Source organism: Zeus faber (assembly GCF_960531495.2).
Source record: "Zeus faber genome assembly, chromosome: 6".
Taxonomy (NCBI): domain Eukaryota; kingdom Metazoa; phylum Chordata; class Actinopteri; order Zeiformes; family Zeidae; genus Zeus; species Zeus faber.
Genome location: NC_137201.1, coordinates 24,572,374 through 24,598,932, shown reverse-complemented (window position 1 = coordinate 24,598,932; position 26,559 = coordinate 24,572,374). Strand labels below are relative to the sequence as shown.

The following is a 26,559-nucleotide window of genomic DNA, read 5'->3' as shown; positions in this document are numbered from 1 at the left end:
TAACACATGAGCAGCTGTTGTCTTCGGCATGTCAACTATTGAGAATCCAAAACTGCATTGAATGGCACAGAAGCTCCCCGTCGGCATATGGGCCTTAATTAGGTGGATATACCCATAGATTAATTATAATATTTTTTCGCCCATTCGTATCAATGGAGCAGCCTTACAAAGTGTCTTTTGTTCTGTGGTGCAGGACTTTCTGTGGCTCAGTGAATGGCTCTTGGCTATGTCTACATGGATTTGCCATATGGCAACAAAAAGGACAGAATAGAGCCGGGGAGCGCTTTGTGTCGGCGACCAGAATAAGACCGTCGGGGCTGATGTGTGCGCAAAGCTGACAAAGTCAGTCTGGCAATCAAAAGTCTCCAATTGATTAAAACATTGGAGTCACATGGGCCGGGTCAACGCCACGGCGAACCGGATTTCATAACTAGCGGTTGTCGCCTCCTGGTAAATAAAGCGGGTGTCTCATCTCAGCGCCGGCCTTTCCTTGTGGGAGGGCCGATGACCAAAAAAAAAAAAAAAAGAAAAAAAAAAAGAAGCGCAGACGCACATCCAGAGTGCGCACATTTGCCTACATTCAATTAAGGGTAAATTTGCAAGTCTGACCTGCTGAGCGGCTTGTTTCAATAGACACGGACACTTTACAAAGACCAGGAGGAGGCCTTTTACTCCGTCTCTCTGGCAGGTGGCCCGCACGCCCGGTGCGCTGCATCCACCACGGGCTCAACAGTGTGTGTGTGTGCGCGGTGCTTTGGGGGGGGGGGGGGGCTTGTGGAGTGCGTGTGAATGCGGGGGTGTGTGCGGTGACAATGCGGGGTTCCAAAAGGCAGCTGCTGCCGTTCTTTAGTGCAGGGGCGAAAGGGCCTTTAAATCCCAGCATATACGTCCCGCAGCTGCCGCGCTGCCGTGCATCCCCCACCCCGCCCAGGAGAGATTTAAATCAGCGGAGATGCAACGCAAACGTTGGGATCAAACTCACCTATGTGTCCGCAGTCGGGGTTCAATTCGGGTTTTTAAATCTATTTTTTATTTGAAGACATTGAGAAATTTGAAAGAAATTAAGATTTCAGATTTCACTTTTTCCCTGTAATTGTGGAGAAATTTCTCAATAACGGGATTCTTGCGTGTGGACTATATTGGATTTCAATTTGAACCGAGCATGGGCTTCAATGATCAAGTGTCACTTTTAGAAAAGGAAAAGCAATCGGGTGAAAATCTGGCACGGCCTAAAAATAAAAATGTAAAAAAGCAAATTACAAAAAGGAGAGAAGAGTCCCATATTGGATAAAACACGAAAGGGCAGCGGTTGTTTAAAATTGAAAACATTTATTTGAAATTTTTGCGATATGGAGGGACAGAAAATTGAAAACGGCTCAGAAAAAAACACAACGAAACCCATTTTTCAAGTGTATAGGCTACTAACGAAAGCTACATGATTGCAAAAAAAAAAATATATATCACAATAAACATATAAATAAAAATAAAACAAAAATATGCCCTTTGGCTAATCAACAAGGCATTTAAAAAATATAAAGAAACATAAATAAATGATAAGTTAGAATAGTCTTAAAAAATATACATTTACAGAAACCAGACATTGAACAGAAATAAACATTTATAGGCTATTGTCTCTATAAAGCTGTACACTTTTGGCCAGTGTAGACATTTTAAGTTATTTAGGATTGCACAGATGTTAAAACATTTAACACTGTCAAGTGGCTTCATGCAAAGCAACCATGGATGCTACATTTGTACTGGATAACAAGACATTCGTCGCATTCTGCCTTCCTCCGCTCTCCAGACCGTGTAATCCTGAGAGTCCTGGCGGGGGCTCCGCAGCTCCACCCGGGGCTCCGCGCCGAGCCCGGAGAGCCGCCGGGCGGCACGCCTCCTGTGCGGCTCCAAAAACCCGGACGTCGCAAGGAAGATCCTCCCAAACGGGCCGACGTGGCTCGAGTGCAAAAACACCTGCGGGACAAGGAGCAATGGTGGCGGTGAGATCCCCCGATGTCCATTTTTTGTTTTTTTATTTTTTATTCCCCCCCCGCTCTCTCCTCCCTTTCCCCCGGAGAAAGACGCGCGTCAGCTCTCCGCCTGAAACCCGAGCCGGCGGCCGTCACGGCGGCGGGCGTGACCGGCCTTTTCCCGCCACAGTGACGTGGACCCCCGTGACCCCCGCTGATACGTCAATAGCGCCGCCATCTTTGCGCGGTGTGTGTGTGTGTGTGTGTGTGTGTGTGTGTGTGTGTGTGTGTGTGTGTGTGTGTGTGTGTGACTACGAGCGCTGTTATACGTACGACTTGCGCTCATCCACACCAGATTTAAGGTTAATAACGACTAAGTAATACCATCGATATACCTCTACGTATGCGACCGATTTGGACACGCACACCTTTTTTTTCCCAGGGATATGATATGTGCGAGCGGAAACAACACCGGGCCAAGATGGCGGCGTGGCTGCTGTGATTACTACCACTAGCGCCGCGCCCCCCGCCCCCCGCCCCCGGGGGCTGCACGCCTGCCCCCAAGCACTGTTTTGGTACACACACAGCAAGGCATCGACATTAAAAAAAAAAAAAAAAAAGACACGTAGTGCCATCGTAAATGTATTGTAATTAGTGTATTTATTTGTTTTGTATTATTTGTAATAATACAAAACATACATTCGTTTTAAACATGGGCATTTATTTTAAAGGGTGGGGGGGGGGGGTAGTAATGAAATAGCAGATTTTTCTTTTCTTAGAATAGTACAAAATACACAATCAACACTAAAATGTTTCATTTAATATTTTGAGTACGCTTTCGAATTTGAATTTGAATAGTCCCGTTTCTTCGAATCGTTCTTTTAGCCTAATTGACGTGAAGGACTTCGGGGGGACTACTTTGCGTTGCGCAGTAACAAATCACAGTGCCCGCAAGTCGGTATCCCGGTATTGAGGGAAGAGGTACCAGACGGTTATCATAATCTGTTAAAACCATCAAATCGAATAATTAGTGTATTTATATTCACATATAAATATAATAAGGGCTACATTAGTAAATGACACCTGAACCCCACTGTGCGGAAACACGCTCAAAAGCAACCACCGTGTCACCTTTGGCTTGTGACACCTACGAAAAGCGAATGCACTTCAGTAAAACACACAGAAGACATCCCGTGTCTGGGGACATGGGGTTGTTATGGGTGCGAAGCCTCGTACCTTCAGCGAATTCTTTTCCGCGGAGTTTGCTCCATCGGGATCGGGGACTTCGGGGCGTGCGGGCAACCGGCGCTCTCGGTTGATTTGGGCTCCGCGGCTGCGGGCCTCCTGCGTTTTACGAAGAAATCTGTGGAGGGGGAGGAAACACCACCACACTCAGCATCGCGTAGAGACAATCAACCAAGAGCGAGAGACTCGGATAGTTCATAACAACCGTCCGTCTCCATGAAACCCGTCTCCATGAACCCGTCTCCATGAAACCCGTCTCCCGTGGTATTCACCTGTGATGTGCGTCGTGCTGCTGGGGTCCGAGCGGGCCGCCGTCCTCTTGCGTCGCACGCACGGAACCTGCCTCAGACCCCGGCTCCCTGAGTTGAGCTTGTCGGCGCGGTTCTCCTGGTTGAGCTCCTGCACGGGGCGGGCGGTGCCGCTGCCCTCGGGGTCGGCCAGGCGGTCCTCGCAGCCGGGCGGTACGTCCACCGCGACCGCGGGGCGTTCCTGGAGCTCCGACTCCGAGCCCGAGGGGGACGAGGTCCTCGCCGCCCTGGTGCGCCCCGAGTCCCGGTAGAAGTCCGGCGTGGCGTCCACGGGGCTCTCCTCCCACTCGTAATCCCCGGCCAGCGGGGAATTCGCCTCGAAATTAAAGTTCCACCTCTGCTGGTCCCGCTCCGAGATTTCCCGCAGCTTGCTCTTCATCTCCCGGTGCAGCTCGTCGTGGTCGATCGGTCCGAAGAGGCTGCGGCAGACGCCGGTGCGCGTCTGGAGAGGGAAGGTCCTCCTGGCCGCGACCCGCTCCAGGGCCGCGCTCGATAGCTGGACGTTGGACATGGCGCGTCTCCCGTGGCCGAACTTTGAGGGGATAGAGAACCCGAGGTGCACGGACGGGGATGAGAGATCCGTGCGGGGTTTGTTGTTGACGCGACGCAAGGTTTAAATGTACACTGACTGCGCACCGCGGTGCATATAAAGCGGCCAACTCGGAGCGAACCACTGGATTGGTCGGGTTTGGGACCGCCCACCCGGCAGACCCCGTCCCCCCCCTTTCTGCTCCGCGGTTTGAAATCGTCGGATCGACTGAAAAATAATGCTTTTAAATGGTTAAAGCAATATATATATATATATATTTTTTGAATGTATACGTTGTTATAATTTCTCGATCATAAGTTGAGAGAACATGAACGAAAAAAAACAAAACAAAAAAAAGATCCATTTACTTTTATTGTCTGTTTGTGTTTTTGCTTTCAGTGCGAGGATGCCCCGGGCATTTTTAACGGTGATATTAAATAGTCATGTTCAGATTTTATTTTGTTGTACACAAACGTTTCTTATGGACAGAGCAGGGCGGTTAGTCTGGTCCGAAAACATGCGTTTTAAATGTGAAAGTTCTTCTATCAGAAAGGCAAGATGAGTTTTGTGTAAAGTGGGCTGCTTAAAATCATCCTTCTGATCTCATCTGTGCGCTGCAAAACGTCTGAAATCTCCAGCTCAACCGGTTTGTATTGTCACAAGGGTGTAAATTCTGACAGTGTCACTTTTCAAAAAGTGATGAAATCAAACGCAATAGGATACCTGACGTAATTTCACTCGTGCACAAAGGTTAAGGGGCGACGTATTGACGAAAGGTTCAATTTGATTCACAAAAGGCCACGGAGCCCATTTGATGACATTTTGTCTGTGGGACCCGAGATTTTTTTTATTATCGTTAAATGTGATTTAATCCCAAATACCTGCCTGTGAATCATCAGTCGTCGTTGCACATTATTTAACGCTGCCAACGTAACTTAAATCTATGTGAAGTTAAAATGTTCATCATTTCACTGAGGGGGGCCCCCTGGAACCTCTTGAACGACCCCTCGCCGTCCCCCGGGCCTCACGTTGAGAGCCGCTCTAAGGTAAGTCTAAGTTGGTGCTGGGATACGGTGCTCCGTCCATTCTGGATGCAAACGCCGTCACTGTGGGCGCATTACATTACACGCACGCACACACACGCACGCACGCACACACACACACACACACACACACGCAATAGTTTCATCAGTTACCTGAACGGAGTCAGGGGCCGGGAGCACGGACGACGCCCCCAAACAGAATGAACGATGCAACAGCGCCACCGCGCGGTTATAGGGTTTATCATTCATAGTCAGTGACCGGGGGGGGGGGGGGTCGCAAGCAGGTTAAAAGCGTGTTTAAAACTGGGTGAGATGACGAGTGAGACGAAACCCTAAATAAAGCGTCAAATGGGCCTCGCAAAGAAACGTGATTAAATTGGAGAGTTGATTAGAGAAGGAACGAGCGTCTAACTTCAAACTCCCAACAAGTGATGAATACCAATCAATGATGATGATCAATAGATGCCATTGTTCTATAGACCAAGGGGTTTCCAAACTAGGCTCATCAAAGCGCATGGGGTCCACGTTGAAATTATTATCATTCATATCATATCATTCAGTGTGTGTGTGTGTGTGTGTGTGTGTGTGTGTGTGTGTATGTATATATATATATATATATATATATATATATATATATATATATATATATATATATATATATATATATATATATATATATATATATATAGAATTGGCCTATGTGCATTTTTGGGGGAACATTTTATTATAGAAAGGTTGTCGTTTCTTTTATTCACACATATTTACTAATGTCCACTAATAATGGTGAGGTTTTTTGTCTGGTTTTCCACTTTATGCTGTACAGGCAGGTGCCGTTTATACAACTTGCTTTGTTATTGTTTTATGTTTTATGTTTATTGTTTTATTTTATGTCATTTTATGGAAAGTTAAAGTTTGGGAACCCTCGCTGCAGAAGACGGTTTCTACATCCCTCCGAAGAGTCCTCCTCCTTTCATGGAGGCAAAGGGAGATGCCGCCCCCTGGTGGTGAATAGTTGTACACACGTTCACGAATTCGTTTAAAAGCCACTGGAGCTGTTTGGTAGAAAAGAAAAGAAAAGAAAAGAAGATGAAATGTATTTTCCTCCTGCGATGTTGTGCAAACAGTCGTGCAAACATACCAAGAATACCCAGATGCAGACAAAAAATGCTGTAATGTCTTTTGGCCTGGAATGTGAGGACACTTCACTGACTTGCAACTATATCGTTTTCAGACACAGCTATTCGCGGATTTCTTCGATATATTAAAGCAGCACTATGTAACTTTTGGCATTTGCGCCCCTGTAGTTTCTGATTGCAATTGCACTGTTATACCACTGTCGTAAAAACTCAGTCCGGTGTCTGAAGATAATTCGTTTTCCCGTCACTTTTCAATACCAGTTGATGTTACAGACGCAAATATAATGTAGACCTAGGTTACAGCGCCCCTTGCACTGACCTCGCCGCTTCCCGGAGCCGTGGACTGAGTGTACAGCTGCAGCTAGCTAGCACTCAGTCCACGGCCCCCCCGCGGAATCGGAGCGGGGATCGGCACCCAGCTACCGGTGTAGGTACCAGATGTGCTCGGCCTGGCAGATCGGCTCAGGCGCACCAGTGGCCCGTCTCACCCGCACCGTCGGGGTGGTGGAGTGGCTACGTTTTGTATGAGCCTCATTACCGGACATTCGGACCGGCAAGTTGATCATTTATCGCTTTTTAAAAATACATTTTACCCGGCCAAAAAAACGGTAATTAACGTAGCCACACATCAAGGAAGTGACGTGGTGCCGTAAAGCGTGACGCACTTTTCCCAGGTGCTATCCGCCATATTACAAGTCGGCGTACCATCAAAATGATTTTGAAGCTGTTATTGGAAGGTAAAAAAGTTACATAGTGTGGCTTTAAAGTTTGACAGACAACACTGAATAAAACCTTTGAAAAGCCAACAAACTTTTTAAAAGATCATTAGACTCTGTATCCATCAAGAACAATCTAATATACTGTGTGTACATATATATATATATATATATATATATATATATATATATATATATGAAAAACCCTTACCCTATATTATAAAAAAAAACCTTAAAGCTCTTTGATTCTGGAATTTAATCATTTTTTAATTCTCTCTCTCGCTCTCTCTCTCTTTTTCCCTCCTGTCAGCCACGCCTCGCCAAGCCAGCCAGTACAAAGTACTGATATGTTCCCCCTCCCAGGTGGTTTCCACTTGAAGGGCCTTGGGGTTCAAAGGCTGTTTCCAGGGTGTTGCCTCGTCCCCTTCTCTACCTGCACAAAGTGGTTGTTTTAATGTGGGTAAGACGGGCCCCCTCTGGACCTTTTGTGTGTGTGTGTGTGTGTGTGTGTCTGTGTGTGTGTGTCTGTGTGTGTGTGTGTTGGGGGGGGGGGGGGGGGGGCAGGTTAGGCCTTGAGTCCTAAATGAACCCCACCCTGAGTGACGGCTGTAAAGCCATCCTGCCTGACGTTTGGTTTGAGTGGGTATATCCTTTGATACGCCCCGTCCTCCTCCTCCACTTCCTCCACAAGTCCACCTCCATTTCCTGCCCACGGCTGATGAAAGCCTCCCAGGTCGGGGGGGGGGGGGAGAAGATCACGAGAAATAAAGAGAGGGGAGCCAGTATTTTATTCCTCAGTTCAAGTGGGGATTTTGCGTCGAGCTTTTCAACGCCACGCCGTGAGATGAGATCCACGTGAGCGCCGCGATGAAAAACCCTTACCGGTCACGAAACTCTGGAGATGTGGTCTAAGAGAAAATGTCACTTGAAAGGGGGGGAAAAAAATAAAGTGCAGTGGACATGAGTACAGAGTGCTTCGCAGTAAATAAGAAACAGATTAAAACGAGAGGAATAAAAAAGAAAGTAAAGTAAAGCGCTTGGAACGAAGACGAGGTCTAAAGACCGACGGAGAAAAAATAAATGAGCGGAAGAATCGCGGCAATAATCCAATCATACCCGCATAAAAATGCGCCCATAGCCGAAATCAAACCTCTTTTGAGAGTCTGTTTTCGAAATACAATCTGAGTGATATCAACGTGTGACCTGCACGTCGAACAAAATAGTCAGAGGTAGCGAAGGGGGACGAGGCAATTACGACTTACTCCTATCATCTCGAAAGCAGACTTGGGAATTGATTGATAATTAACGAATAAAGGGAGGTTAGAGCCCATTCATGTGGTTTCTCATCCTGGTCTTTGTCAGCGTAATGGAAGCAGCGTTGATGTTCAGTAAATGGCTTTTGTCTTTGATGATTTGATTTAAAAAAAAACAACTAAAAAAAAATCACGTGATCAGGCTGCTGGTGGTGGGCGCTGGAAATAGATGTCGTGGAGGGAGGTACGAGCCAAAGCTCCAACATGTGAAGGTTTTTTTTGGGGGGGGGGGGGGGGGGATTTTGTCAGCGGAGACTTGTAAAGATTTCTCCGGTGTAAGATCTTGCAGAACGTCACGGAGGGAGCAGCGAGAACAAGGTTTAACAACGTTTTTTCGGTGCGGGCCTCATAGAAAAGGCCTTTGCAGATATCCAGCGCGGTTGATGCAAAAGCATGTCAGCTTCTCAGTATCATCACGCTTAAAAAACACATACTGTGTTGCTTTCTGTTGAACCCGTTCTTTTGGCACTCGCACTTCGTCGGCAACATTTTCTGTACGCTACCATCATTTTTAAAATCCACCACGCCCCTCAAATTTAAAAACCTTCGATTCATTTTCGATGTATGCCCTGGCTCGGTTTTCTTTATTATGTGACCAGCTTAAAATTTTACCTTTTTAGAATTCAGAAATTATTTTCAATTGCGTGAAGAGTTGTGCAGCTGGAGTCAAAAACATGAAACAAACAAACAAAACTGGGCAAATGATAAAGCAGTCACTAGTTCATGTCACATACAGTCTTGTGTTTTGAAATGTCAATGGGCTGATATGTTGGTTCAACATTGAAGACCTCGTCTAGACAAGTGTACTTGTGCCATTAAATTACCATTACAATAACACACACACACACACACACACACACACATACACACACGCACACCCGTCATGTCATCTTTTGTCATTTTAAGTACTTATGACAAATATTTGGTCTTGCTTTTTGGAAGGTCAAGTGGTTGTCAAACTATGTCAAATGCAGAGACAAAGGACATTTTTATCGTCTGCGGTGGAGGGGGTTTCCATCACGAGAAGCTGACCTTGGCGGTCCCGGCCGAGGCCAAGGTCAGGGTTCCCCAATGACGACGGTGCGTATTTGAACAATAAACACTTTGAAACTGTTTAATCAAGCGCATGTTGCTCAGTCTTCACAGTTTTAGAACAAACCCTGTCGGTAGAATTAATCTCACGTGGCTCCACTTGATTCGGGTCAATGTGTCTCCACTTGGGTGAGTTATGCAAGTTGTCACATCTGTCCAATTTTTAAATATACGTCTACAGAGGCACGGATATGAATAAATGTTATAATTATTTTATACATAGCATTATACTTGGAAAATGCAATATGTGTTTTTTTAATGATGATGATGATGATTATTATTATGATCATATTATTATTATTATAATTATTAATAATAATAATAACCCAACAACAACAATAATAATAATAATAATAATAATGCTTGGTATTATTCCTGTAAAAGTCAAGAAAAACAATATATGATCTGATGTGTATTTAAAGGAAATAACTTTTGTTCGATTTATTTTAATCATTTTCATCGCTCGGATGCCTTGGAACTCACTTGCGAAATTCAAAGTAAAAGCTCCAAACTGCAATTCGGAAACGCCTCAAGAGCCTTACTTTGAAAGCCACTTTACCGGATGTGGATTTGTTGCCGTTGTCCGGAAGCTGTGCGAATGTAGGCGGCGTCATAAAGTTGGCGAGGCCGGAACCGCTGCGCTCGCCCTCCAAGATAAGAGCTCAGCTAAGTTACGACCACCCAGTTACTGTTGCCGCCACGCCTCTCTATCAACGCAACCGACCGACCGGGACGAGGCGTCGGGACGGCGCGATTTTGCCGGAAACCAAAACGCATTTTTCGACGTTGAGAAAGCAACAAAGGAGGCGGAAGCGTCCGTTTACTCGGGCGCGGTGGAGCGGATTTGGGCACGTTATCCAAAATCTGTGCGCTGGAGAGAGCTTTGTTAATACACACGTTGACTTTTAAGTAGAAGAGAAGAAAGAAACAGTCTTTATTTATCACGCAACACACCACACTATAACACATGCTTGCACACACGCACATGCTTTGATGGTGGCCGGTGAAATGGATTCTCTGCTTTTGACCCATCCTGGCTTGTCCTTCCTCCGGGGGCACAGCCAGGAGCAGTGGGCAGCATACGTGGACGCGCCCGGGGACCTGGTGACGAGTGTCCATCGCTGGTCAGACGATGATGGGTGCATGTTTTTGGGTGGGGGTCCTTACTGACGTGAGGTGGAGGAAACCCCATGTGAGCACAGGGAGAACATGCAAACTCCACACAGAAAGGCTCCTATTTGGGAGATAACCCGCCGGAGCACGGTGCAAACAGCGCCCCAGGCGGGAATCTAACCCAGGACCTTCTTGCTGTGAGGCAGCAGTGCAATGCACTGCGCCACCGTGTCAAGTATATATACCATCACACGGGTCCTATATTCACTGCAGACACAGTAGGTAGACGCAGACGGACAGACAGACAGACAGACAGACAGACGGACGGATTGGGACCAAAGCCATCTATCTATACCTATCAATGGTTCATTTTAGTGCGGCCTGGGCGACTGGACTGGGGCGACGAAGACGGCGATTAGAAGACGAGTACTCATTAAGCACTGGCGCAAGGTTTCAAGAACATGCACCGGGGCGTCTTTTCCGGGAGGGGGGCCCCCGATCTCTGGGGGCCCGGCTGGGGGCCTCTGTGGTGACCTTTAGCGGCAGATGTCACAAAAGGCGCAGCCGCCGCGGGGCGGGCGGGCGTAAAGAGCTGAACATTTGCCCTGTGACGCCAGTCGACGTCCGGCGAAGATCGTTATGCTTGGACGCCGCACTCAATAGCGTGACCCCGGGCGGTTACATGGGAGGTGGAAATAAATGGGGGGGGGGGGGGGGGGGGGGGGGGGGGGGGGGGGGCCTCAGATGACCCCAAAACACCGCGTCGGTTGACGTCACCGGCTCTCGTTCCCGGGCGTTTTCGTGCCGCTCGCTTCGGCCTTTTATCTTGAAAAGCCTGCCTAGCGCGTCCGGATTTCATTTCCGCCGCCTTGACGGAGGTAAAGTTGACATTGCCGGAGCCGCCATCCGCCCCATGTGTCAGCCCGCGCCTCCGCCTCCGCGAGTTGTTGTCGTTTGTTTGTTTGTTTGTTTTTTTTTAGGATTACCGGGGCGATAATTGGCGCCGGCGCTAACGGAGGACGCCGCCCGCTTGAGTCGAAGTCTTTGCCGACGCCGCGGTAACGTTGCTCTCCCAACGTGGATTCCGGTAAGTAAGTCAGCGAGGTCACTTAACTTGACAACGCGTCAACTCCATTTTTTTTTTTTTTTTTTTTTTTACTGTGTCGGCGGCGGTGCGGCGCGGAACGCCGGGTGTTGTCCTCCGAGCTCGCCGGTGTTTTCCAGCCCGGTTAGCAAGGTCAGTCGGGAGCGAAATAAGCAGCAGCAGCAGCATCTACCGCTAGCCGAGCTGGAGCGGGGCGAGACTCGCGAACGAGCCGTTCCCGGCGAATGTGTAAAGGACTCGGGGGTCTGGTGTCACTCCGGCGTAACGGGTGAAAAAAAGACCCGAGCACCCAACTCGAGTCGAAGGCAAAAGAAAGTCAGGGATCACGGCGCACGTCACACCGAGCGTGACTTCGCTTAACGCGCGGTAGCCTTCCCCCAACATCTAGGATTTCCACAGAAGCGTCATTCTTTCTGCAATTCACACCTTGCATGTCTCTGCCCAAAGACATTTAAGGGAATCGGGTCAAAATAATGTCCGGGATCCACAGTTACCCACATTATCCCGCCCAGATACATTACACAAATCGAAGCCAGGGGTCGAACCTTCCCTCACTACTAACCTGACATCAAGGTGGCTTGGTGCACAACATTGTTGTTAAGGTCACCGTAGACATCCGCAGCATGGGGAGGGAATGTGCTGGGGTGTGACGATCTGAAGGGAGGTGGTAGGCAGGGCGCCTTAATTTCTACAGCACATTTCATACACAAGGACGATTCAAAGTTAAAAGCGTTTCACGAGTCGTTAAATACATGCTGTGAAATCAGAGGTGAAGGAAATTATTACGTAATTAAACCAGTCAATCGAATTAAAACAATGGAATCACAGTGGTGTTGACCGCTCGTGGTATAAAATGACCCCTAAACACCTCCAGCATTCTGAGTAATATCACATGTTACCCGGCTGCGCCCAATTCTGATTGTCAGGCCCCTTTCCGTGGTCCCTGTGTGGGATCGCACTCATGGAGTTAGAAGCTGTGGCGAGCGGAAAGCTTGCGGAACGTGCATTTCTGTACACTTTGTGCCGTTCCTCCTCAGGGTGCTGCCAGTCACTTGGGCGGGGCTGAGTGCCGATGACAGCACAAGGGAGCACAGTGCAGGGATAACAGCCGCACAGCACACTGCGCCGAAATGCTCGGTAGAGCCGTGGCCAAGGCTGAGTACAAGAAGGGCGGCATGGCTGCAGTCGCCGGCAGGATCTCCACAGCCCCGGAGGAGCAGATCAATAGCAGTCACTTGAATCCCGCAGAGTCCCCCGCCTGTCAGGATCAAGGCACCCCGACCAAAGCCAAGTCAATGAAGCAGACATCCAGAGACAACCTGTGGAGCAGGAACACAGAGTGTGAGGTGTTTGATGATGGGACCAATACCTTTTTCTGGTAAGATGGGACCAAAATCCCTCTTTCTCCTAAAGTATATCCTCTCTGGCTGTGACTGTTATCATTTGTCAGTTCATTCTAAGTTTTCTTCAAAGGTAGCCACTAAGCAGACAAATATTATTTTGGGCATCCCTTCCACCATTGTATCCCTTGATTCCCTTCTCATCTTAATGTTTGTCAATCAGAAGAAATGGGAAATTATGTCTGTTGACATTGTCGACCTACAATCCCTCAGAGAAAGGCTAAATGTGTTGGATGTGGAGGTAGGCAGCTAGAACTCTGTGCGTTAAAATAACTTGGATAGATAAAACAAAAAAAAGCCCTAGCGTTCAATGACCTGTCAAGTTGCAAAACCCCAATAACGGAGCGCACAGTTGTAATCGACAACAGATTTTTGAGAATGACTAAGTGAATCTTGTGAAGCACGTGGAAATATGGAAAAGCTATGATCATTTGGAAAATGAGAATTTCTTTTTTTTCTCGATAGTAACGTATAGTAACTTATGGAAAAAAATGCACACCGCTTAAGTTGTGTACACTTCAGGGATGCATTGTTGATAGATTTTAATATATCGTTTTTATTACATGCTGTATATGTATGTCGGTGTTCGTAGCATGTCGGTGTGTCTCTTTGTTGGAATCGTTGTGAGATAGTTTTGGCTTCAGTGATAGGGTATTGTTAATGATGGGTTAACCAATATTTGTATTGCATAGAAACCAAATTCTAATATAAAAAAAAACACGGACAGTTAAATGTGAGGCTTTATTATTTACCAAATAATCACTTATTCTTTAAAGGAAAAGGGGGAAAAAATCAAATCAGTCCAGTTACTTCAAAGGCATTAAATGATAATAACATGGTTAGTCCCACTCTTCTAGTACACCGAACCTCATTAGTTACAGTATACATATATTTTTCCTCCAGTGAGTAGTATTGTGTTGCTCTCAGTTCTCTGTTTTCTCCTTCATTCCTCTCCTGGGGTTTGTTGTACGGTTGTCAGCGAAAGCAGCGTCAGTTCCCTTCCCCGGTGTCTCCTGCCAAACAGGTTAGATAAGGAGGGGAAGCGTGGATAAAATGCCAAAAGACAACCTGGCATTCTTCCTTCTGTGACTCAGGGTGTGAGCCACCAGACCTGGTGGAGGGCTGAACGGTGGCCGCCACTGCCCTGACGCTTCACCACAGTGCCAAAACGTTGAGAAGTGAGAATTTCTCACCATAAATATGCTTCCTTCCTACCCCTCTGTCCATGCCTTTTCAACATTATATTTAATCCAGGTGTAAAAGCATAGTATATAGATATTGTGATGTCAGATTACATATCGTCTCGGATTGTGATAACATACCGTTCTCGTTGTACTAATACGCCTCTACCTGTTTGGTTATAATATCCACATTACTAATGATAATGTTTTTCAAACATTTCATGTGTGTAGATGTAAAAGCTCATAGTCACCACCAACACATCGTCAAATTAGACAATATGAACGTATTCATCAAAGATTATTTCGATTTTGTAGGTATCGCCCAGCCCTAGGTGTAACTCATAACAGCGATTATAAATCTGTTCCAATTCGGTATGCAAGTCAAATACATGTGAAATGACCGTGAACACCTCTTTAGCTCGTTTAGCATTGGATTATGAATTTGTTGTGTTGCGTCATCCTCATGGCCAGTCCATGTGATATTGTGGGAAAGTTCCTTTTGCATCCTGCGCCGTCAACCTATTTCCTCCGCTTCCGTGGGTGGCTGTGGCTGCTCTTAAGATTTCATTCATGGGAGCTGCGCCGGTGTTAACCGTGCCTCTGCTCGGATATTATGTGCTGAGGGATAGCTTAGCGTCTCAAAGCTATAACTGTGTTCCACTAACTTGCAATGCAACATATCCCCTCACGAAGGCTTCTCTCCACCCCCTGACCCTTCCCAATGTTATCTTTCTTTTCCATCAAAGACTTTCATCCCCAGGAAACGCATTAACCAGTTTATCCTGATGTCGATCTTTAAGTTGGGTAGGGTTTACACTCCAGCGGCAGGAACTTGTTAGTGTCTAGGGTGACTTGAGAATCTTCAAGGCTGTTCAACATTCTGGTGGGGCCAGATTTTCACCTTGTTACCAGTTTTCCTGCAAAGCAATAGTATTTGTTTTGTTGTTGAAACGGTGTGGCTATTTGTAAAACAATTACAAATACAATGTGGCAAAAAACAGTTTAACTTTGAACTGTATTTTGGGTTATTATTCTCTCATTGTTTTATACTACTCCTTCATAGCCTATGTTTGTTATTATTTAAACATTTACAGTAGTTTGACAGAAAGTCAGTGAGCAAATTGTGATTGAATTAGATGACAGTGGGCGAGGCAACGGGGTATTTTATTGGAGGATATTCAGTCATATTTAATTTTGAACCAATGGCCCAATTTGTGTTCCCCGGGCCCCCAGTTCAACATGCGAGTCTCTGCATCTCGTGATCCATCTGCGTGATGGATCAGGAGGGTTTAATCATCAAAATATTAAACATTAATCCTAGTTTGGAAAAACATGTGTGTCCAAAAATGCAATCCGGCTATAGTTGGCTAGTATGTTATATAGGCCACAATCAAGCTCGAGCCACATTTATCCAATAATGTCGAAGTAGAAATGCCATGGCCCCTCAAAGGTTGAAGCAACAAAAGAAGTCCAAAGTATAACTTTAGACATTGGCCGGCCTCCCCACGTACTGATTCACACAGGTCTGTTTTGACTGTGTTCCGTTGGTTCAGAAAAAAGGTCAAAGCCATTCCTTCCATTTTACTTTTGGTTTATTTGTGACAAAAGGCCACAGCAGGTCCAAATATAAAAGCTTATCTTTTACAAACTTCAATGTATTCTCGCGAAGAGCTGTAGTCCTGCTGACTCTATGTCCTGCTCTCTTTTTACATGCTTTGTATTCAAATCTATTTAGTTTCTTCCCTCCATCTCACCAACTCTGATTTCTGTTGCACACTCGCACCTAACCTGCACATACTAAATGTTTTTACTGTAACCATATCATTGCACATATCTTTCCTATATCGGCATTGTTTGTATATCCGTTTCTGTATATTTTATTACACCTTTTTGTTGTATTGCTTTTATCTTGTTCTTGTTTGAATGTTGATATTTTATGTAAGTTGGCACCTACTCCAAGACAAATCCCTTGTGCATCTTACACCAGCCAGTGGGGCCAGTAAACATTCTGATTCTTTAGTCTCTCTCTCTCATATTCTGCAGGCGAGCCCACACGGTGACTGTGCTGTTCATCCTGACCTGTGCGCTTGTCTACGTCACGCTGTTGGAGGAGACGCCACAGGACACCACCTATAACACCAAGAGGTCAGCAGATTGCTCAGCCCGGGTCTGAAAGAGAAAGATGTCGTTTAGGCCTCGTCAAGGGCTGTCAGGATTCTGGTTGACAACTAGTTGTCATACAAATAATTGCGTTTAAACAATTGAATTTTCTTTTTTTTTTTCCCCTTCATTTTAAACCACTGTTATTTATTATAATAAAAGTTATTATAACTATGGGTGTCAGTGTCAGGATTCCGATTCAAAATGGATTGAGTTGAGCAGTAGGGGTTGTAGCCAATTCAGTGGTCTGTCCACAGACTGGTCGCTAACACGGACAACTGGTTACTACCAATAGGGGTGCTAAAGTTAGTGGTCCGGACCAGTGAGTGAATGAGTGGTCTGTGGAGTGGTCGGTCCGTGGTCCTTGTGGTTCTGGACCAGTTGCTCAGTGGTCTGTCGTGGTCCTAGGTACCAGATGTGTTTGGTTGCCAAATCACGCTGTGTGTTTGCGCTGCAGGCTCCCATTTAAATAAGCACATTTTGATTGTGCAATTGTTTTTGTAGAGAAAGAGATCTACATCTTATAAAATGTATATATATAAATGTACTTTTTTATTCTGCATTTAATTCTGTGCTGTGCATAAATGTCTTGCTGCAGTCTGGGGCTAATATTTATTAGAACAAACAAAAAATCCAATATTTGGATTACGTGGTCGTAATCCACCGCACATCTCCTATCTTATCTCCCCTTCTCTCTCCTTTAGCCTTGTTGTACGCCTTTTGTTAGCTATTACTGCATTGTTTTTGTTGATGGAGCAAACACCACAATTCAGAATATTTTGTCCGAATTATATTCTGTTCTTGATTGGGCCTTGATTGTATTGTTATTGTTGTACACTTTTTTGAAGTTTGTGTGATGATAGACAGATAGATAGATAGATAGATAAGTACATACATACTGTACATACATTGATGGATAGATAGTTCAGATTTAAAATAAAACAAAATATCTTAAACTTTCAGTGGAATGGTTATATTTTAATAGAATAAAATCAACTTACATAAATTAATTTAATACAATTACACAAAACATGTATGGACAGATACTAGTCCGGACAACAAAGGCAGTACTCCACAGACCACTGAACAAATGGTCTGGAGCAACGAGGACCACAAGCTTCCATACCCCTAGTGGTAGTGACCAGTGGTCCATATAGCGTCCACAAGCACTACACATAGGCTAGAGCCTGCCTGGATACAGTATAAAAGTAGAGAGATGAGATGTGCGGTGGATTAGCACCACGTGACGGACCACTGAACAACTGGTTCTGACCACGCGATGGACCACTTAACAACTGGTCCGGACCACAAGGATGAGTGGCTGCTCACTGCAGAGCCAATGGACTCCTCTATGTCCAGCCGCACCCCAGCTCAGAATTAAATGATAAACAAAAAAAAGATTGTGTACAGATGGGTCACCGTCTATCTACATTAAATATATTAAAAATCTACATTACAAATATACAGCTGGTAATAAATATCTGGTAATATGTTAATAAAATATCGATATCTTTAGAAAGATATTTTTTTTAAGACGTAAATATTGTAACTTATGCAAGAAACTTATGCACAGCACAGATTTTAAAGTGTGTGTGTGTGTGTGTGTGTGTGTGTGTGTGTGTGTGTGTGTGTGTGTGTGTGTGTGTGTGTGTGTGTGTGTGTGTGTGTGTGTGTGTGTGTGTGTGTGTGTGTGTGTGTGTGTGTGTGTAGAATTTGATGTAGATATTTTTCTCTACGCAAACAATTACACAATCAAAATATGCTATCCCTTTCTTTTTTTTTTCTTTGTTTTTTGCTGATCCGAGAAAAATGAGCCAATCCGGGGCCCAAAACCGTGATACGATCTGAACCGTGAGGTTTTTTTTTTTTGTTTTTTTTTGGATCCGTTGCACCCCTACAGACCACTGATTTGGCTACAACTTCAAAATCACCAACAGGTTGGTGATTCTCTCCATATTTCTGTGGGTAATATTGTCTGACATGGGCGGTCGAGATCCAGGAGCCGGAGTTTGCAGCTTGTGCATTCTACTAATTTAAAGAAAAAGTGTTAAAGGGAACATGATGCTGTGATATGATGAGTAGAATTAGGAAAAAAAACAAGTCTGATTAGAGGAGAACGTGCAGAACGGACAGGGGCCGGAGAAGACACACGCACTTACAGTAGTGTTGAGAAGCTTGTCTCTATTCAGTGTGCCTGATGATCCGGCTTACTGAAAAGAGCCGGCTCTTTATTTTTGTTTTTTAATTTTGTTTGTATTTATTGCACTGCAAAAAAAAACCTTTATTTTCAATGATTTAATTTGACTGGACTCATTGTTATATATTGAGAAACAAGTGTTTTTCTTGATGAATCAACACTCGATAGTCTGACAATTGCATAGCTGTCAGTGCAAAAAAAAAAAAAAAAGGTTTAAATCAAATTGTCCACCTATTGCAGAAGAACCATTTATTGGCATTATTAGATAGATTGGATAGTTGTAAGAATTATGATTGCTCTAGTCTTGTCTGTAATACTGCCTTTTGTAGTTTAACAAAACAAATAGCAATTTCAGGCCCTGAATTTCTAACAGTGGATTAGAATGATTATTTGTACAGCATATCAGTCTGTATTGACACTTTCTACATAGTTAGAATTCCCAACTTTTCAGTGTACAAATACAGAAATTCAGTATTTCAATGAATTTGTGATTACGGTGGCATTTTAACTGTAGAGAATGGGGGGAAAAACTTCCAAACAAAGCTATCAATATAACAGTTTCTATCAATGCAGAAAATTAAACAATAGAATTGACTTAACCATTTGTATTATTTTGATCAATTTTTATTATAAAACGTTCTTTAACCCGGTCCATAGGTGCTAAACCTGTTTTAATAAGGCGAATATTAGTTCAAGACAGCGATAACACACAACACTGTATGTTATTGCTATGTGTGTCTGTGTCTGTGTGTGATAATCAGCTTTAAGATAATCAAGGTTAACTATCTTTCGTTTGTGTTTAGTGCAAAGTGATTTTTAGTGCCATGCTGTCACTTTTATTTATCTACTCTTACGTCTTTTGGCCGGTGTCATGTTACAGTGGATGAACTGACTGGTCTTGGTTGGACAGGTGTGTCCTGGTTTCAATGCTCTAAGCGATGTTTTAGTGCACAAGGAATGTTCCATAAATAAAGCCTTATGACTCACTATCGAGAAGGGGGGACGGGGAAACGGAAACACAACATACCCGTTTTACTTTTTTTCTCTAGGTTTTCAATATAGTTTTTATTTAAATTCAGCTTTTATTTGTTTGTTTATTTATTTATTTATATCGTAAACAATCAGGAAGCGAATAAAAAAAAAATTTGAAAATCCTGTGCCACACATCATATCACGTAATTTCCGCTTTCAATTCTTGCGTGTTTTTGTGAAAAAACGAAGTTTGGAGACCCACAGACTCGTGGGGGGATTCCTCCTGGTGAAAGACCTTGTAACGACTGTCGCCCATCAGTTGTCGAGTGGAAATTTTATATTTTTATTTTTGTTAATCTCTGCTTATCTGTATATATTTTCAACTGCAACATTTAACTATACATTTCATACATTTCAGGTATATTTTTCACTTATTGTTTTAAATTTAATTGCTTTGTCAATGTAAACATATGTCGAGCGACAGAGAGAGAGAGCGCTCTTTCTGCACTCACTTTCTTAATGACTTATACCCCTTTCCCACTGTGCCAAAAACCCTGCAACACAGTGTAGATATACAAACGATCTGATTATTTTGAACGGCTCTTTTTTTTTTCTTTTTTGGAACGGAGTCTCGCTCGGTGATGAGCCCAAGTTTTACAGTTTTATCTTGTTTTTTGTTGAAGTTACTGTCTCCTCTACTGTTTTTTCCCCCAATCATACTGGAACCATGACACGCCCCTTTTCCGGCGTGTTGGTGACGTTGCATGTGACACACCGGGGGGGGGGGGGGGGGGGGGACGTTTCTCCTGGAAATGGGAAAGGCATGAATCGCCTACTTTAGTGGGTTTACCCGTTTTTTTTAAACCCACAAATTTTGGTGTACATTTTTTTTATAATATAGTAAAAAAAATAAAACGAGGAGAAAAAACAAGCAAATTCATTTTCATGGCTAGTCATCCCTCTTAATATGAGAACTTGAATCATGTGCATGCGAGTCATGCTCACATGCACTCACTCACAGACTCATCTCATTCACATTTTGTATTCACCCCTGTCTTCACATTAAAGCCCAGAGCTTTATCGTATCTTCGTCTCCTGGCTTACATTTGTAATGAATGACATACAACAGGGATGGCTCTCAGTGCATCCACAAAACCTCTCGTTTAAATCAACCAGGTCGCCGAGCTCAGTGTCAGGAAGAAGGAATCTTCAGAATTCTGTCGAAACAGTCCTTCGGGTTATTTGGACTGTGAACTTCTGTTTTTCTGTACTGTCCTCCTGCTGGCTACAGTCTTGTTTACTGTTGTTATACAAGCGGCCTCTATGACCTGTTGAAATCTTCAAGTATTCGGTCCACTGAACATGTCAGGTTTAATGAAATTAGCCTCTTTTTTTTTTCCCCCAAAACGTATTGAGTCCATGGTACTAGAACCCAATTCAGTGTGTTTTAAGGGTTGTATACGCAACAAGCGACGCAGGTGGGCCGCAGCTCCAGAAATCCAGGTTTCAATCTTGTATCAGGTTCAGTCTGCGTGTATTAAGTAATATTTTTGCGTGGGCAGTTCCTTTAACTGTGGGAACTGTGGAAAAGAAAATAGTTGGATTGGTTGTATAAGAAACTTGGATACACCACTTTTATTAGGGTAAAAATAGTGAGTGAAATGTACATCTGATGTGTATGTTGGTTTGTTTATCTAGAGGCATTGTGGCCAGCATCTTGGTGTTCCTCTGTTTTGGAGTGACTCAAGCCAAGGATGGACCCTTCACCAGACCTCATCCCGGTAAGACCAACGATAAAATATGCATAATCTGGAAGTTCTTACAGACTTACTGCAAGATACTGATGATGTTTTTGGGTCAGGGTAGTCTCTTTTTTTTTTTTTCACTATCCGGGAGCTGCGCCTTGTACAAATTAAACTTAAAACCTATATGGCTGGACCCGTGTATGAAACGCTCGAGGGCTTTTAATTTGAAACAATTTTTAACAAAAATAAATGTTCAGTCTCCTTGCTGGTTGTTCCGACATATTCAGACGAATAATTATAGCTATCGATGAGCGGCTTTTGCTGGTAATTAACAAGCGGCTCCCTTCAAGCATGCGCGCTGCATGAAGTCAACTAGTCTAAAAATCGAAATAAATACTGCGTATATTATAAAAAAATATTGCGTATATTATAGGAGCCATTTCAAACCCATAATCACATTCTTCAACAACCAAATCGTATTATAAATGCCCCGATGCAAGTAGGAAAATCTTTAGTTGGGGCAGCCCTCTTTTATTATTATTATTATTATTATTATTATTATTATTATTATTATTTTTATTTTTATTATTGTATTTTTATTATTATATATTTTTGTATATTATTATTATTATTATTATTATTATTATTATTATTATTATTATTATTTTATATATTTTTTTATTTTATTTTATTATTATTATTATTATTATTATTTATTTCCCCTTCGGTTTTGGTCAACTAAAGCTTTTGGAATAACCTTTAAATGTACTTTAAACTGTGCAGAGGCCCATGACAGGAATATCTTGATGATGATGTTGCACTGCAGAAAAGGAAAATGGGTTTCACGTGCATTTAGGGGCCTGATAAATAATCTCTTGAGCATGCGTAAAGACTTGTTTGGAGGCGAACACTGAAAATTTATCTACTCCTTTCCGTAGTAGGCTGTCTCCAGGAGAGACCCAGGTGTGGAATCTAGGTCCGTAATGGAATATTGATTGCTTATCCTTTGTTGTTCCTGTGGAGGTGGGTCCGGCACGGCCCCTGAGAGTGGTTTTCATCACACACATAAATGGCAGTTTTGGATGATTTAACTCCCTGCAGAGGGTTGAATATGAAATAGAAAGCACCGGTAGGATGATTGAGAAATTCTGGATTTGTTGAAAGCAGGTGTGATGCATTTCCTGATAGGGGCTAGGTCCACTTTATCCCTTAGAAGGACGTGTCAACACCGTTGAATCCAAACCCGTTCTCCCAGGTCTCTTGTCATAGAAATAATAGTTGTAGTCTGACGAAACATTCTGCTAACATAAAAACATGAAACTTTATTTGTCTCGGGTACAAGGCATCAACCCCCCAGCCCAGTTAAACTAGTTTGACCAAAGTCAATCCTTTAAGTCCCTGTCAAGTGAATTCGACTGAATTGTGGAGTTAGAACGTTAAAATGTTTCTCACCATTTTTGCGGTCCAGACAAGTCACCTGGCACCTGGCCTCCCCTAACACTACATACACACCAGCGCCCTCCCAGCAGAGGCCGTTGTGCCAGTGATTTCAGGAGACACAGCGGAGTGGAGATGCTTTGCTGTAGTTCACATTGCTTTTGTGTGGTGGTGGTGGTGGTGGTGGTGGTGGTATGGATCTGCTCGCATGTGAACCGCCGATTAATTGCTAAATTTAACCATCATAGTGAAATACAGTTTTACCGCCGCTGTTGCTTTTTAAAGTAATAATTGCCTGAATCTCGATGCAGAGTTGCAGTTGATAGAAGACTAAACAAGACAGATGCGTGCTGTGTTTTACGCTGAACGATTGGCGCTATGTTGCTGCTACTTTAGGACATACTGCGAAGCAAATGTCACGGCTACTGAGTCTGCTTGTCTGCCGATGTTTGTGAAATGAGGCTAAGAGAGCCACGCTCCACAGTTTGAAATGGTGTTCCAAAATGAAAGTACAGTACCGGGAATTTGGTAAGCTTTAAAAGAAATCCAAGATTGGTAAGATTTTTGCAAGAGATAGATATCAAGGATGCAACGGTACAGTGGGCTCACGGTTCTGTATGTGTATCGGATTTGGGGCCACGGTAACTATGGTTTTGGTACCTTTTTATATTTCAGAAAAAACGTTTTTTTGTTGTTTTTTTTTAAGTTAAGTAAAAATGTAAAAATGTTTTTTATAGTAGTCTGCCACAAATAGCTAGTGTAACACTGTGTAGGACTGTTGGGGGTTAGGGTTCATTGGTGGGAATGTGTCCAGGAGAGTGGATAATTCAAATATTAATTTTCGTCAATATTTGTGTATGTATGTTATGTATGTATGCAGTATGTTATATTTTAAAAATGTTTCACAACAAAAAACAAGTACTATAGTTATTTATCTTTGTGTAGAACAGGTATAAACAGTATTTTTCACACATAAATAATAATAGTAAAATAACTTGTTGAAATAAAACCTCACAGTCAGACCAGTGCGTGTGTGCCTTGGCTCCTTTTCAGCCAGGGCACCTCCCGGCGAGGGAGGAGCATAGAATATCTCTTACATGGAGGGGGAAACATTTGCTGGTGGCAGGAGACGGCAACTTAAACAAACACCATGACATAAAACTGTAAAACTTGACCAAAAAAACATCGACTCATCACCCAGCGAGACTCGGTTTCCTTCATTCCTACAAATGAGCCGTTCAAAAGAACCTGCTCGTTCATGAACCACCCGACACGACCTGGTGCGAGTGGAGAAGTTGGTAATAAAAAGGGACACGTCCGTCCCGGGGGTTATTTTCAGACTGGACACCCTGATTGATTACACCCTTTACTAAAACATTTCTGTGTAGTTTTATCTTGTGTTTCTATTGAAAAGGCTGTGTAGCTGGGCGCAGTTGAAAAATACAAATAAAATTAAAAAAAGACCTCTCGCGCAAAAATAGAAAAGAGAGAATAGAGAAATGCCGCGCAGTTCCGCAAGGAACCTGCGAGGCTGACGTGGCCTGCGCAGCTGTGCATTCAATAGGAAGCAGCACTTACCGCATGCCGCGGAACGTCCGTACGCAGTGCCAATGCGTCCGGTGGACTTCCACCGTGATACCGTAATACCACATGATACCGTTGAACCACATTGAAGCGTAGGGGGTGACCAAACGGTTTGATAATATACTATGTACCGTTGCATCCCTAGTGGATATATAGACCCTGAAGTCCCCTAGAAGTCGACCCGCCACCCCGTTCTGGATCTGGAACCACCCGTTGACAACCACTGCTCTATAGCAAAGCAGGCTATCTAGTTGGGCATATAGCCACCCAAAAAAGTTTAAAAACATACTGGATTAATTTGTGATAGTATTGTTTTTTGTATTTTTTATTTATTTCTTGCTTGGGCTCAGCTCTCAGCTTTTTTGTCAATGTGCTGTGCCCTGTAAAGGAAGACTTGTCTTTCACTAAGGATTCTCTGGAATGTCCTCAACTCATTGAGCTGATTATCCCTTTAAGTCTCAAGCGTGTTGGTATTTCTGGTTCACTGTCTGAGCTTGGAGTCGATGTAAATGTCACACATTACAAACAGGCACGCACGCATCACATAAACAACCAACTCCAAAGTTCACCAAAACACACACATACACACACACACACACACACACACACACAGATGCGTTGGTTTGTGCGTCAGAAACTGGGACATGGGAAGGAACAGAGGAGGATACAGGAGAAACAAATTGATGTCCTTGGCTGTCCATGGAGGAGGGAAGTTTCCAGGCAAGAAAATAGTCTGCACTTGTATGAGGAACAAAGACAAAAGGGGGGTGTGTGTGTGTGTGTGTGTGTGTGTGTGTGTGTGTGTGTGTGTGTGTGTGTGTGTGTGTGTGTGTGTGTGTGTGTGTGTGTGTGTGTGTGTGTGTGTGTGTGTGTGTGTGTGTGTGTGTGTGTGTGTGTGAGGCCTGATCCCTGACCTGTTGAGCCAGCCAAGTGGGTTCACTCCGTAGCAACAGGCCAACTGAATGATGCTTGAAACTGCCATGTGGGTTGTTGCCAAGGCAACGAGGTTTTGTGATTTTCAGGTTTCCAACGCACGCTTCCCTCTGGGTCAACGCCCGGGAGCGTCGCCCGACGTTTAGTTAATTGACTTTGATTTAATAAGAGAAAATATATTAAACTTACAAGTTAGTCTTTGACGTTGACAGGTTCTTATTTATGGACAGCTTAGCAAGCGTTGTCTCGGGATGTTAATAATTAACCTTTTAACCATTAACCTACAATAAGAATTCTGCCTGATTAATACTACCAGTTAAACAGTTTAAAAGAATATATTACAAATAAAGAATGTAAATAAAAAAGTTTGTTGCATGGTAAAGGGGGGGGGGGGGGGGCAAGGCTATACAATCTATTTCTTAAATACAACTCATAGCGGCGACACCTGCAACTAGGGCTGTTGCAATTACTGCAATACTGCGGTCATGTGACGTCACCGCGGGGTTGAGGTCATTTTTTGCTGTTGAAAGTTAAAGGAGTGATATGAAATACAAACACAATCATCATTGTTTAGTTGTCATCCGCCGTCCGGAGAAACAGAACTTTGCAGTTGCTCCGCTTGTCTCCGGGAGGGACAGTCCATTAAACATACGGGGGGATTTGTTTCATGTGTGTCCCGATTATCAACTGCTCGGATGGGGCTGTTCAATGCGAATATTCAACGGTGGGGGAGGAGGGGGCACGCGCGGAGGAACGGGGCTCACATTCCTCCAAATAAAACAACTAGAACACTGTTTTTAGTCGTTTTATTTGGGGGAATGGTCTCCAAACGTGGAACGGCTCCACTGGCTCGCCACGATCAGGGTGCATGGAGAGCCTCGTTCACACCCCCTTATTTACAATTCTAATTTGTAAGGTCCCGTTAGAAAAAAGGGGTCTAATATTTTGATATTGCTTGATAACGGTTAATGATCTGTTAACTAGGGTCAACAATCGGTCAGAAAATAAATTCTAAATGAGCCTCCTTAATTGTGTCATTTATGTTCCAATGCTTACAATCGTTCTGACGTTCTGAACTTGGTCTTACACTGTTCTTATGGTCAAACCAGTTTTAATAAAATCCCTGTGGCTGTCGTGTCCACTTATGTCCTCTTTTGTATCGGGATGTTGTTTGTGTGTATCTATAGGAGTTCAGCCAAGTTTCTTTCCCTAATTAATCTCACTACAGCCAACGGCAGAGACGCAACGAAGGGCACCAGGACAGCCGAGCCCTTCAGAGCAGCGTCTGTTTAAGTTAATGATAATTGTGTCCCTTTAATAGCCCGGCGTGAGGAGAGGCCTTATATCAACGCGCTCACCTGGAACAAGACTGCGATAATTCGC

At 43.9% G+C, this 26,559-nt stretch overlaps 2 protein-coding genes across 3 annotated transcripts in view; one reads left to right on the top strand and one right to left on the bottom strand.

Annotated features, from left to right (window-relative positions):
* Positions 1–1,321: 1,321 nt before the first annotated feature.
* Positions 1,322–4,118, bottom strand: cdkn1cb (cyclin dependent kinase inhibitor 1Cb). The gene is made up of 3 exons (XM_080002051.1): positions 3,485–4,118; positions 3,204–3,330; positions 1,322–1,971 (listed from the first exon to the last, which is right to left on the bottom strand). The coding sequence occupies exons 1-2, from the start codon at positions 4,029–4,031 to the stop codon at positions 3,206–3,208; spliced, it is 672 nt and encodes a 223-aa protein (XP_079858177.1). The 5' UTR covers positions 4,032–4,118; the 3' UTR covers positions 1,322–1,971; positions 3,204–3,205.
* A 7,127-nt stretch (positions 4,119–11,245) lies between these two features.
* ptdss2 (phosphatidylserine synthase 2) overlaps positions 11,246–26,559 on the top strand; it is a gene marked incomplete at its 3' end in the record, with an annotated part of 30,617 nt that continues 15,303 nt past the window's right edge. For both annotated transcript variants that reach the window (XM_080003130.1, XM_080003131.1), the window contains exons 1-4: positions 11,246–11,549; positions 12,605–12,945; positions 16,192–16,293; positions 21,176–21,258. In XM_080003130.1, the coding sequence (XP_079859256.1) occupies positions 12,698–12,945; positions 16,192–16,293; positions 21,176–21,258 (433 nt within the window). In that variant the 5' untranslated portion in view covers positions 11,246–11,549; positions 12,605–12,697. The remainder of the gene's footprint in view (positions 11,550–12,604; positions 12,946–16,191; positions 16,294–21,175; positions 21,259–26,559) is intronic.

Bases quoted from the DNA above. Each gene is read 5' to 3' on its own strand.
- cdkn1cb (XM_080002051.1), bottom strand. From the start codon at position 4,031: ATGTCCAACGTCCAGCTATCGAGCGCGGCCCTGGAGCGGGTCGCGGCC. The intron at 3,331-3,484 runs GTGAATACCACG...CCCCCTCCACAG, and splicing joins CAGCACGACGCACATCACAG to ATTTCTTCGTAAAACGCAGG.